This window comes from Panthera tigris, chromosome B1 (genome assembly GCF_018350195.1).
Source record: "Panthera tigris isolate Pti1 chromosome B1, P.tigris_Pti1_mat1.1, whole genome shotgun sequence".
Lineage (NCBI taxonomy): Eukaryota > Metazoa > Chordata > Mammalia > Carnivora > Felidae > Panthera > Panthera tigris.
In genome coordinates this window covers 171,412,144-171,426,222 of record NC_056663.1, presented here as the reverse complement: position 1 = coordinate 171,426,222, position 14,079 = coordinate 171,412,144, and the positions used below count along the sequence as shown (strand labels likewise).

The 14,079-nt window shown below is 38.4% G+C and overlaps 1 protein-coding gene across 3 annotated transcripts in view; it reads right to left on the bottom strand.

The window, feature by feature from the left end:
- RFC1 (replication factor C subunit 1) overlaps positions 1-14,079 on the bottom strand; it is an 83,075-nt gene that overhangs the window by 55,165 nt on the left and 13,831 nt on the right. For all 3 annotated transcript variants that reach the window (XM_007098869.3, XM_042984708.1, XM_042984709.1), the window contains exon 2: positions 12,580-12,708. In XM_007098869.3, coding sequence (XP_007098931.1) covers positions 12,580-12,708 — 129 coding nt within the window. The remainder of the gene's footprint in view (positions 1-12,579; positions 12,709-14,079) is intronic.

The following is a 14,079-nucleotide window of genomic DNA, read 5'->3' as shown; positions in this document are numbered from 1 at the left end:
AAAAACACCAACTCCAAAAGATATCTGCACCCCCATGTTCACAGAAGCGTTATTTATAATAGCCAAGACATGGAAACAACCTAAGTGACCATCAAAGTAGGAAAGGATAAAATTGTGATACACATAAAAAAAGAGGAAACCCTACCATTTGCAACAACATGAATGAACCTTGAAGGCATGCTAATAGAAATACTTCAGAGAAAGACAAATACTGTATGATCTCACCTATATGTGGACTCTAAAACAAGCAAAAAACATACCAAACTCGGAAAAAGATACCAGACTTGTGGTTACCAGAAGCAGGGAGCGAGGGGAGGTACAAGTGGAGGAAGGTGGTCAAAAGGTACAAACTTCTGAGGAGCCCTGGTGGCTCAGTCGGGGTGAGCATCTGGCTCTTGATTTCAGCTCAGATCATGACCTCACAGTACATGGGTTTGAGCCCCGCAGTGGGCTCCACACTGACAGTGTTGGAGGGAGTTCTCTCTCTCCACCCCTCCCTGCTCTCTCTCTCAAAATAAACTTATAAAAAAAAAGTACAAACTTCTACTTATAAGTACTAGACATGCAATATACAACAGGAAGAATATAATGAACACTGTTATTTGATACATAGGGAACTTGTTAAGAGGGCAGATCTAAAAGTTGTCATCACAGAAAAAATTTTTTTTTCTTTTTTTACTTTATCTATATGAGATCCCGGATATTAACTAAACCTGTGGTAATCATTTCACAGCATATGTAAGTCAAACCATCATGCTGTATACCTCAAACTTCTACAGCTCAGATGTTAATTATTTCTTAATAAAACTGAAAAAAAAGAAAAAAACCAATTGTACCAGATGGGAAAAAAATGAATTATAGAAAAGGCTGTATTATTATTCAGCTCCACTTTCAACACTAAATTACATATAACAAAGAGTAAAAGAATGTCAGATATTAAAAGGCAAATGCTTACTGAAAATGAAAGAGACAAAGGTTAAGGAGTTATGGGCTGTCCACTACCCACTGCCTGTTAGAAAACTATATATAACCGGGGCACCTGGGTAGCTCAGTCGGTTAAGTGTCCAACTTCAGCTCAGGTCATAATCTCACAGTTTGTGAGTTCAAGCCCCACATCGGGCTCTGTGCTGACAGCTTGGAGCCTGGAGCCTGGAGCCTGCTTTGGATTCTGTGTCTCCCTCTCTCTCTGCCCCTCCACCCCCCTCTCAAAAAATAAACATTAAAAAAAAATTTTTTTTAAAGAATACTATATATAACCAAGGCAAAAGATATTTATATTTTGTAGTTATACATTATATTTCTAACATATTCAGATTTTCCCAAAAAAATCAAGAAACCAGACAGCAAAAGAAACTATAACCAATCATAAGGGAGAAATACGTTTCTAGAGGCACCTGACTGCTTCAGTCCATACAGTATGTGACTCTTGATCTCAGGGTTGTGGGTTCAAGCCCCACGCTGGTTGTAGAGATTACTTAAAAATAAAATCTTTAAAAAAAGAAAAAAGAAATATGCTTCTACTCATTACAATAAAACTTGAAAAATATAAGAACAATTGACTAGCTTGCAAGAAAATGAGATAAATGAATTGGAGCACAGAGTTAAAAAGAACTACAGTAACTCAAAAGTTAGAGAAGAGGGTACCCCACAAGGGAGAGAGCCACAGAAAGAGAGTCTCAAATTCTGCCAATAAACTTAGCCCAGATCTCTCCTACACTACACATGAATGGAACAACTCGTAGTGCCAGCTAAGGATAAAAGAACTGAACAAAGATTTCATCTGCTGCCCATCACAGGAGACACAAGAGTTTAGGCTCTGAGTTCAGGCAAGTTAACTGCCTGCTAAACCAAATGAATTAACACTCTTTGGAGGAATGTAACAGAATCCAAATTTCCTGCACTACATAACTAGACTATCCAACATAAATCCAAAATAACCAGACACACACACACACACACACACACAAAATACAAAATGTAACCTGTGATGCTTTATTTTTTATCTGTAAACTTGACTGGGCCACAAAGTGCCCAAGTATTACATCAAATATTATTCTGAGTGTTTCTATGAAGGTGTTTTTGGATGAATTTAACATTAACTATCCAAGGATAGCAGGCTTGAGACTGTAATCACACTACTGGCTCTCCTGGTTCACAGGGGTTCAGACTCACACTTAAACTACACTACAGCTATCATGAATCTCCAGCTTCCCAACTGTAGGTCTAGGGACTTGTCAGACGCTGTAATCACATGCATGAATTCTTTAAAATAAATATCTTTGTAGATTCTATTTCTCTGGAGAATTCTGACTATACAGATTTTGTTACCATGAAATAAAGTGGTGCAGTAAAAAATACCTAAAACGTGGAAGTGCATTTGGAACTGGGTTATGGTGAAGGCTGGAAAAGTACATGCTTTAAAAAAGCCTAGGACTTCTGGTCCAAGATGGCAATGCAGAAAGACTCTGAACTCACCTCCACAGAATATACCAAATCTATACCTATTTATAGAGCAATTCCTCCTGAAGAACTGAGGGCTGACTGAACAGCTTCTGTACAACAAAAGATGGAGAGACCACAAGAGAATGTTAAGAGAAACAGAAACAAAAACTGCTGAATGAAAGGAACCCTTACCCTGTCACTGCAAACTACATTGAGGAGGGATATACTGAGGGACCATAAGCAGATTTGTGCCCTGGGGCACAGAAAAAAGGCCAAAATTTATTTATTTATTTATTTATTTATTTATTTATTTATTTATGTATTTATTTATAACATTTATTTATTTTTGAGACAGAGAGAGACAGAGCATGAACGGGGGAGGGTCAGAGAGAGGGAGATACAGAATCTGAAACAGGCTCCAGGCTCTGAGCTGTCAGCACAGAGCCCGACGCGGGGCTCGAACTCACGGACCACGAAATCATGACCCGAGCCAAAGTCGGCTGCTTAACCGACTGAGCCACCCAGGCGCCCCAGAAAAAAGGCCAAAATTTAAAAGGGCAACTAGATTATAAAAGATCCAGCCCTAGAACTCCACCAAACGGTGGGGGAGCTGCTGGAACTCTCTCCAGGTCAGAGGGGCCAAGGTTTACATTCTCCCTTCACCTTGATGGCATGGACTGAAGCAGGGTCCAGGTGCCCTAGCCAGCCTATCACCTCAGTAAGCCCCAGGCTCTTGTCCACACCAGCCCCAGACATCCCACCTATGTGACCCCAGTGCAATACACACCACAATATCCTTGGTCAATTCCCACTATAGCTCTGTCTTGCCAAGGTGACACAGGCACAAAACACCCCAAAACACTCCAGGCCCATACCACTTTGGCTCCAACTTACCAGGACACCCCTAATACAGAGCTCCCCAAGAACTCCTGGCACGTGCCTGTTTTGGATCCAGATGATTCACCAAGGGACCCACTACATGCAGTGCCTTGTGACCACCCAGCCCATTCCTGCCTTTGGATCTAGACAACTCACCAGGATTCCCCTATACAGAGTGTCCAGGACCATCCAGCCCCCTCTCAAGTCAGCTCCAGCTACCTCACCAGGGCACTCCCACACAAAGCACCCCAGGACACCTTCATGTGCACACACTTCAGCTTCAGCTGTCCTCAGCACAGAGATCCCTTAGACCACCCTAGCCCATGCCCACTTCAGCTTCAACTGTGCACCCTGTGCACAAAGAGCCCTGGGACCACCCAGTTTACAGCTACTTTAGCTTCAGCAGTCCTGCCAGGGTGTCATCTGCGCAGAGCAGGGAACCCCAGGACCTCCAGCTTGCACCCACTTCAACTTTAGCTGCTCCATCAGGGCACCATCTGTGCAGACAGCCCTAGAACCACCCCAGTCCACACCCACTTCAGCTCAGGCCATCCCACCCGGGTACCCCAGCACAGAGTTCCCCAAGACCACCAGCCACAACTTCAGCCAGCCAGCCAAAGTCACCAGACACATGCAGTCTACACAGGAGATGGCCATACACAAGACAATTCCTTCAAGGTTAGAAGTATCTGTTCTACCTAATTCATGGAAATAAACACAGAAAGTCTGGCAAAATGAGAAGACAGAGAAATATGTTTTAAATGAAACAACAAGACAAAACCTCAGAAAAAGAACTAAATGCAATAGAGATAACCAAGCTATCTGCTAATCATTTCAAAGCAAGAAATAAATAAATAGATAGATAAATAAATTTAAAGTAATGATCACAGAGATGCTCACCAACTGGAGAGAAGCATAGATGAATTCAATGAGAACTTCAACAAAGAGAAAATATTAAAAAGGACCACGGTTGAAGAATACAATAAAGGAAATTAAAAATACACTACAAGTAATCAACAGTAGATTAAAGAATGCAAAAAACAGATCAGTGACCTGGAAGACAAGCTAATGGTAAGCACCCAAACAGAACAGCAAAAAGGAAAAAGAATTAAAAAAAAAAAAAAAAAAAGACACAGAATAGGTTACGGATCTCTTGGAAAACATCAAGTGAACAAAAATTTGCATTTAGGGGTCCCAGAAGAAAAGAGAGACAAAGGGTGAGAAAACTTACTTGAAGAAATAAGAACTGAAAACCTCCCCCAACTGGTGAAGAAAACAAATATCCAACTTCAGGGAGCACAGAGAGGTCCAAACAAGATAAACCCAAGGAGTTCCACACCACAGCACATTAATATGTAACATGTCAAAGATTAAAGATAAAGAATTTTAAAAGCAACAAGACAGAAGCAAATAATTACCTACAAGGGAAACCCCATAAGGCTATCAGCTGATTTTTTAGCAGAAGGGATGGCATGATATATTCAAACTGCTGAATAAAAAAAAAAAAAACCTACAACCGAGAATGCTCTACCCGACAAAGTTATTCAGAATTGAAGGTGAGCTAAAGAGTTTCCCAAACTAAAGTTAAAGGATTTCATCACCACTTAACCAGCCTTACAAGAAATATTAAAGGGCTTCTTGAGGTGGAAAAGAAAGGCTGTATTTAGAAGAAAATTATGAAAGGAAAAAAATTTCATGAGTAAAAGCAAACACAGTAAAGGTAGTAGGGCAACCATTTATAAAGCTAGTATAAAGGTTAAAAGACATAGTAGTAAAATCAACTATATTTTTTAAATTAGAGGTGTCTGGATGGCCCAGTCAGTTGAGTGTCTAACTCTTGATTTCAGCTCTGGTCATGATCCCAGGGTCATGGGATCAAGCCCTGCACTGGGCTCCACACTGAGTATGGAACCTGCTTAAAGATTCTCATTCTCTCTCTCTCTTCCACTCTACCCCGCTTGCTCTCTATCTCTCTCAAATAAAACAAATTGGTTAAGGGGACTCACATAATAAAAAGATGTAAAATATGAAAACATATACACAAAATGTGGGATGGGAGAGTAAAAATGAAGTTCTTTTATAATGTGTTCAATCTCAAGTGACCATCAATTTAATACAGAATATCATATACCTGGATATTACATAGGAACCTCATGATAACCACAAGGCAAAAACCTGAAATAGATATACAAAAATTAAGAGAAAGAAAGCCAAGCACAACACTAAAGAAAGTTATCAATCACAAGAAAGCAAGAAAGGAACAGAGAAGAACTACGAAACCAACCAAAAATCAGTGAACAGAAAGGTAGTAAGTACATACCTATCAATAATTAAATGTAAAAGGTCAAAATGCTCCAATCAAAAGACAGAGGGTGATAGAATGGATAAAAAAACAAGACCCACCTATATTCTATCTATAAGAGACTCACGTCAGACCTAAAGACACATACAAACTGAAAGTAAAGATATGGAAAAAGATATTCTGTTCAAATGGAAACTAAAAAAAAATCCAGGGTAGCAATACCTGTATCAGACAAAATAGACTTAACAACAAAGATTATAACAAGAAACAAAACATGGCATTACATACTGATAATGGCATCAATTCAACAAGAGGATATAACAATTGTAAATATCTATACACCCAACATCAAAGTACCTAAATACATAATACAAAGATTAACATATGTAAAGGAAGAAATCGACAGTGATACAACAACAGTAGGGAACGTTAACACCCCATTTCATCCAGACAGAAAATCAATAAGGAAACAGCTTTTGAATGACACATCAGAACAGACCAACTTAACAGATATATACAGAACATTCCATCCAAAAACGACAGAATACACATTCTTTCCAACTGCACGTGGAACATTCTCCATGGCAGATGACATGTCAGTCCACATAATAAGTCTCAATAAATTTAAGAAAACTGAAATCATATCAAGCATCTTTTCCAACCATAACAGTACAAAACTAGAAATCAATTACAAGAAAAAAAAAATGGAAAAAACACAAACACGTGGAGGTTAAACAACATGCTATTAAACAACTGATTGGTCAATGATGAAATCAAAGAAGAAATTTAAAAATATATGTATTAGTACAAGAAGTTCTAGCCATAGCAATCAGACAAGAAAAAGAAAAGGGCTCCAAATTGGTAAAGAAGTAAACTATCACTATTTGCAAATGACAGGATACTATTCATAGAAAACCTTAACTCCACCAGAAAAAAACATTGGAATAAATTAATTCAGTAGCCTCAGGATACAAAATTAATATACAGAAACCTGTTTTGTTTCTATATACTAATAACAAAGTATCAGAAATAGAAATTAAGGAGTGCCTGGGTGGTTCAGTTGGTTGAGCGTCTGACTTAGGCTCAGGCACTTAGGCTCAGGCTGTGATCTCACGGTTTGTGAGCTCGAGCCCCACATCAGGCTCTCTGCTGTCAGTGTGGAGGCCGCTTCAGATCCTCTGTCCTCCTCTCTCTCTCTGAACCTCCCCAGCTCACACGCTTTCTCTCAAAAATACACAGAAACATTAAAAAAAAATAGAAATTAAAGAAACAATTCCACTTACAATAGCACCAAAAAGAATAAAATACTTAGAAACAAATTTAGTCAAGAAAGTGAAAGATCTGTACTCTAAAAACTATGAAATATTGATGAACAAAACTGAAGATGTCACAAATGAAAAGACAGTCCATGCTCACGGATTGTACGAATATTGTTACAACAGCCATACTACCCAAAGCAATCTACAGATTCAATGCAATCCCTATCAAAATACCAACAGTAATTTTCACAGAACTAGAACAAAAAATACTAAAATTTGTATGGAACCATTAAAGACCCCAAATAGCCAAAGCAATCTTGAAAAAGATTGCAACATTTTTCTAGATGTCATTTCGGCAAGGGAAACAAAAGCAAAAATTAACTATTGAGACTACACCAAAATAGAAAGCTTTTGCACAACAATGGAAAGCATTAATAAAATGAAGAGGCAACCTACTGAATAAGAGAAGATATTTGCAAATTATATGTCCAATAAGGGGTTAACATCCAAAGTATATAAAGAACTTCTACAACTCAACACCAAAAAACCCCAAATAATCTAATGGGCAGAGAAAGTGGGCAGAAAACCCAAAAAGAAATTTTTGCAAAGACATTCAGATGACCAATAGACACATGAAAAGATGCTCAACATCACTAATCAGCAGGGCAAATCAAACCACAATAAAATATCAGATTACACCTGTCAGAATGGCTAGAATCAAAAGACAAGAAACAAGAGTTGGTGAATATGTAGAGGGAAAAAAACACTCAATGCACTGTTGGTGGGAATGCAAGCTGGTGCAGCCACTGTGGAAAACAGTACGGAGGTTCCTTAAAACATTAAAAAATAGAAATAGAATACAAAATACAAAAATACATATATATAAATATGATCCTGTAATTCCACTTCTGAGTATTTACCAAAGAAAACAAAAACACTAATTCAAAAAGATAAATACACCCCTACATAGCCAAGATATGATAGCAACCTAAATGTCCATCAACAGATAGATAAAGATGTGAGATACATACACACGCACACTAAAATATTACTCAGCCATGGGGCACCTGGATGGTTTAGCTGGTTGGGTGTCTCACTTGATTTCAGCTCAGATCATGATCTCTCGCTGTAAGCACAGAACATGCTTGGGATTCTCTCTCTCCCTCTCTCTGCACTCATGCTCTCTCTTTCTCTCTCAAAAATAAATAAACTTAAAAAAAAAAGTTCTAGGGGCGCCTGGGTGGCTCAGTCGGTTAAGCGGCCGACTTACGCTCAGGTCATGATCTCACGGTTCGTGAGTTCGAGCCCCGCGTTGCATTCTGTGCTGACAGCCTAGAGCCTGCTTCAGATTCTGTGTCTCCCTCTCTCTCTGCACCTCCGCTGTTCGCACTCTGTTTCTGTCTCTCAAAAGTAAATAAATGTTTAAAAAAAATTTTTTTTTAAAATCCTTCTAGGGGCACTTGGGTGACTCAGTCGGTTAAGTGCCTGACTCTTGGTTTCGGCTCAGGTCATGATCTCACTCGTGAGTGAGATCTCACTCCGTGCTGACAGTGCAGAGCCTGCTTGGGATTCTCTCTCTCTCCCTGCCCCTCTCTGCTTGTGCACACGCTCTCTCTCTCACTCAAAATAAATAAATAAACTTAGAAAAAAGTTCTGGGGCACCTGGATGGTTCAGTCAGATAAGTGTCTGCCTCCTGATTTCAGCTCAGGTCATGATCTCACGGTTGCGTGACCAAGCATCACATTGCACTCTGTGCTGACAGTGCCGAGCCCACTCGGGATTCTCTCTCTCCCTCTCTCTCTGCTCCTCCCCTGCTCATGCTCGCTTGCTCACTCGCTCTCAAAATAAATAAAGATTTTAAAAAATAACAAAATAAAAGGTTCTATTATAAAAATAAATAAATAATAACATAACAAAATATTACTCAGCCATAAAAAAAAAAGGAGATCTTGCCATATGTCACACCTGGAGAGTATTACACTAAGTGAAATAAGTCAGACAGCAGAAAACAAATACCATATGATTTCACTTATAAGTGGAATCTGAAAAACAAAACGAATGAACAAAGCAGAAACAGATCCATAAATACTGAGAACTGGTGGTTGCCAGAGGGAAGGGGGTTGAAGGCATGGGTAAGTAGGGGTGAAAGGGTGAGAGGTACAGGCTTCCAGTTATGAAATGAATCAATCATGGGGATGAAAGGTATAGATTAGGGAATACAGTCAATAGTATTTTAATAGTGCTGTATAGGACCTACACTTGTGAGCATAGCATAACACAGAGTTGCTGAATCACTATGTTGCACACCTGAAACTAATGTAATACTATTTGTCAACCATACTTCAATAAACAAAATAAACAAATAAAAAGAAAAATTTTGTAAAATGTAGACTCCTGTGAAGGGACTGTTAGCAATAATAGGGATGTTAAATGCAACTTCAACAAGGTCTCAAGGAGAAAAAATAAGAGCTATGGGGAAAGCTTCTATAATCTTAGAGGATATATATATCATAAATCGAATGCTGGTAAATATGAACATTAAAGACCATTCTGGTGAGGTTTCAGACAGAATCAAGGAACAGATTGTTGGAAACTGGAGAAACGGCAATCCTTGTTATAAAATGGCAAAGAACTTGGCTACATTGTGTTTTAGTGAAAGATAGAACTTGTGAACAATGAAATTATTTAGCTGAAGAGATTCCGAAGCAAACTGTTGGAAGGTGAAGATTGGGATCCTCTACAGTAAAATGCAAGAGGAGAGAAATGAACTGAATTGTTAAGCAAAAATGAACCAGAACTTAAAGCTTCGGAAAATACTCAACCCACGTTGCAAAAAATGAGAACACATGTGCTGAAAAGAACACCAAAAGTGTGGCTGGACTATCACTCAATAAAGAGATAATGAGATTTCACAAGCAAAAACCATACTAGTTTGAAATGAGACAAAATGAAGGAAGGCTGTCAGACTTCTTGATTCTACGGGAAGGACAGTACAGCTATTCACCTGCAAACCTGCACCATTCTCTAAGAAAAGGAGAAGAGATCATGAAGGTGATTCAGAGATCAGGCTGCCTTACTTCTTGTTTCAACAGATCAACAGCCTCCATCCAGAAGCCTTGGGACTGGGACGACTGCTCCAGTGGGTCCAGAAGGCGGGATATCAAGCTAAAGATTTTCTCAAGCTTTAAGATCTAATAGAATTTGCCTTGCTAGGTTTTGGCCTTGCTAGGTTTTGGACTTGCTTGGGACCCATCCCCCCTTTCTTCCATCTGATTTCTCCCTTTTGAAATGGGAATGTCTATTCCATGCCTATCCCACCACTGTATTTTAGAAACACATACTTGTCTGGTTTCCCAGGTCCACAGCTAAAGAGGAATTTTCTCAGGAGAAATCATACCTTGAGTCTCACCCTATCTGGTTTAAATGGTATTTAGATAAGACTCTGGACTTGACAGTTGGTGCTGTAATGAGTTAAGACTTTTAGGGGCTGTCAGGATGGAATGAATGTATTTTGCATTGTGAGAAGAACATGAATTTGGGGGACCATTGGCAAAATGTTTGGGCTGAATGCTTGTATCCCTCCTAATTCATATGTTGAGCCCCTATGTCCCCATTGTTGCTGTATTTGGAGACAGAAGTCTCTAAGGAATTATGGTTAAATGAGGTCATAAAGGATGGGGCCCTGATCTGACAAGCTTTATGTCCTTGAAGAGACACCAGAGGCCTCACTCACACATGTATGTACACACACTCACTAGCACACGTGCTCTCTCTCTCTACCTCTTTCTCCCTCGATGTGCTCGCACCAAGAAAACGTTATGTGAGGACACAGCAAGAAGGTAGCTATCTACAATCCAGAAAGAGAGTTCTTGCCAAGAACTGAATTGGCTGGAACCTTAACCATAGACTTCTAGCCTCCAGAACTGTAAGAAAATAAATTTCAGTTTAAGCCATCCAGTCTATGTATTTTGCTATAGTAGCCCAAACTGACTAATACTTGAGCCAAAGACTTAAGAGAAAAGGCATTTAATAGAGACCAATCCTAATATGTTAGAATTAGCCAACAAGAAGTTTAAAGTACCTATTATAACCACATTCAAGAACATAAATAAATAAAATCTATGAAAAAGAAACAATCAGAAATTCTAGAATTGAAAAATACAATATTTAAACTAACATATTCACTACATAGGCTTAACAGCAAACTGGAGAGGGAAGAAGAGTCAATGAACCTGAAGACAGTAACAAAGAAATTATATAATCTGAAGTATAGGGAAAAAAAAAAAAAAAGAATAAAAATGAACAAATCTCCATGAGCTGTGAGGCAATATCAAAATTCTAATATGTGTATAATTGGAATCCCAGAAGAGGACAAAGAGAATAAGGCAGAAGTATATTTGAACAAATAATGGCAGAAATTTCCCAAATTTGATGAGACTTATACATTCAAGAAACTCAGAAACCATAAACAGGATACACGCAAGAAAACCACACCCAGGCACACCACAGTCAAAGCTGAAGACCAAAGATAAAAATCTGTAACGCAGCATGAGAAAAACAATACATAACATACAAAAGAAAACAATATGAATGACTGCTAACATCTTTCCAGAAAAAAATAGAGACCAAAGGACAATGGAACATTTTAAAGTGCTGAAACAAAAAACTGTCAATCCAAAATTCTATATCCAGCAAAAATATCCTTCAAGAATGAAGACAAAATAAAGACATTATTAAATAAACAAAAACTTACAGGCACCTGGGTGGCTCAGTCAGTTAAGCAACCAACTCTTGATTTTGGCTCAAGTCATGATCTCAAGGTTCATAAGATTGAGCCCCACTTCAGGCTCTGCACTGTAAGTGCAGATTCTGTCTCCCTCTCTCTCCCCTTCCCCTGCTTGTGTGCATGCATGCTCTCTCTCTCTCTCAAAATAAATAAACTGTTAAATAAATAAATAAAAACTTGGGCAATGTGTTACCAAAGACCTACACTACAAGAAATGGCAAAGAAAATTCTTCAGGTATAAAGACAATGATATGAGACAGAAATTAAGAAATTCTTATCTTCAATAAGAAATGAAAAGTACCAGAAATGGCAAATGTGGATAAATATAAAAGATCAATTTTTTTCCTCTTAATTTCTTTAAAATACATGTCTGTTTGGAGCAAAAATTATCACACTGAATGTGGAGTATTAACACATGTAGCTATAATACATATGATAGTTAAAACATAAAAGATGGTGGTAAATAGACCTGTAGAGTTACAAAACTCTCATATCTTACACAAAGTGGAACAATATTAACTCAGACACACTATTGTAGCCATCACCTGCTTTCTACAGTGACAATGTACCTTAACTTCTCTGAGGCCCAAGGAAGACAAGGAAAGAATAAAGCTTTCCTCCAAAGTTTTCCTTCACCAGAAGTCCAACACCTTTCACTTGGGGCTCATGTCTTTAAGAATAAACTTTGGTCTTAAAATACAAAGTTTTAACAACTGAAAAGGGTTCCATCTCTCCTATAGGAAAACAAGCAATGAATGCAGGAAGCTGTATTAATTAGAAATATACTTGTCTTCTTTCTCTGCAAAATGAGTTGAAATCTATATTCATTTCAGACTCGCATAATATCAAGTCTAGGAACTGAGTTCATTTAACTTTTTATACAATTCAATACGGTATCTGGAAAACTGACCTTGATTTCCTTTATTCCTTTCTTTGCTTTTAAAGTTTCTTCAGCAGACTTTGTCTTCTCATTCTTCTTCACTGTGTCAGTCACAAGTTTCTTTCCACTTGGTATAACCCCAAAGAATTTCCGAATATCCTAAAAGCAAAAATGGACATGCATAAACAAACATTAACGGCACAAAATGTGAATTTCACTTGCAAACGGGGACACCTGTACACACACTGGTTTGCCCTCAGCAATTTCTTCACAGTGCAATAACTCCACCATGTGCAGCAGTGTTCTTTTCACGTGCAAAAGTTTACTGATAAAATTACCTGGGTTAAGAACCCTTCGCCTAATGAAAAATAGTTATTAATTCTCAGAATTTGGCAAAAGCAGGACAAAAATGAGCAATGAAATTGTTCTTAACAACAGCATAATTACTAAAGAGGCAAGTCATATGCGCATATTCATCCCACCTCCCCAGGCACAGTGAGAGAGAAGACAAATGTTGAAGAGTACAATCCTTGCCCATGGCATTTATACTCCAGTTTGAAAGAAGATACCTTTCACAACTCTGATCATTTAAGGCTTAATAACTTAAAACTTAATCACTTAATAACTAAAAACCTTGAAGTTACTCTTCTTTATAGGATTTTTCCAAATTCTGAAGTAAATATTTTATGCTTATTACAATATTCTCTTTAATTGCTCTATCCCTTTGTGTTAAGCTGAAATCAAATTAATCATAATGAAACATTTACAATGTAATTTACAATTAAAATCACTCACTTTTATCTTTTGCATACATATTCTTCCCTACCCTTTTAGATTTTAGCTTTGAACACGGGACGGTGTAGAGAACAGGAATAGATCTTGGAATCAGAAAGCCTCAGTATGAATCTCTACTCCACTGCTTTTTATGTGTGACCTTGGGCAGGTTACTTTAATCTGATTTCTCATCAGTAAAGTGGGACTAATACTACCTACACCTTATGAGGATAATTAATGTTGGCTCAGTAAAAAGCTTCCCTTTCCCTCATTTATGAACTATTATTCCTTCATATCACTGAAACGTCTCTACTTACAATTATCTCTGCTCCCAGGCAAGGATATAAGGAACACAAAATAATGAGATCTGAATAAGGATCTGAATTCCTAAGAACTGGGTTCAAGAGCCAAGTGTTCTCCTCTTCCTATCTTACGTTCCTGAGTTTTCAATCCTTTTAACCTGTTCCCTGTTCCTCTCTTTATTGTGGTGAGCAAAATGCCTGTTGAAAGTACTTTGCCGGGGCACCTGGGAGGTTCAGTCAGTTGAGCATGGACTCTTGATTTCAGCTCAGGTCATGATCTCAGGGTCATGGGATCAAGCCCCACTTTGGGCTCAGCACTGAGCATGGAGACTGCTTAAGATTCTCTCTGTCTCTGTCTCTGTCTCTCTCCCTCTCTGACCCTCTCCCCCACTCGTGTGCTCGCTCGCTCTCTCTCTCTCAAATACAAAAAAATTCTTAAAGGTACTTTGTGAGG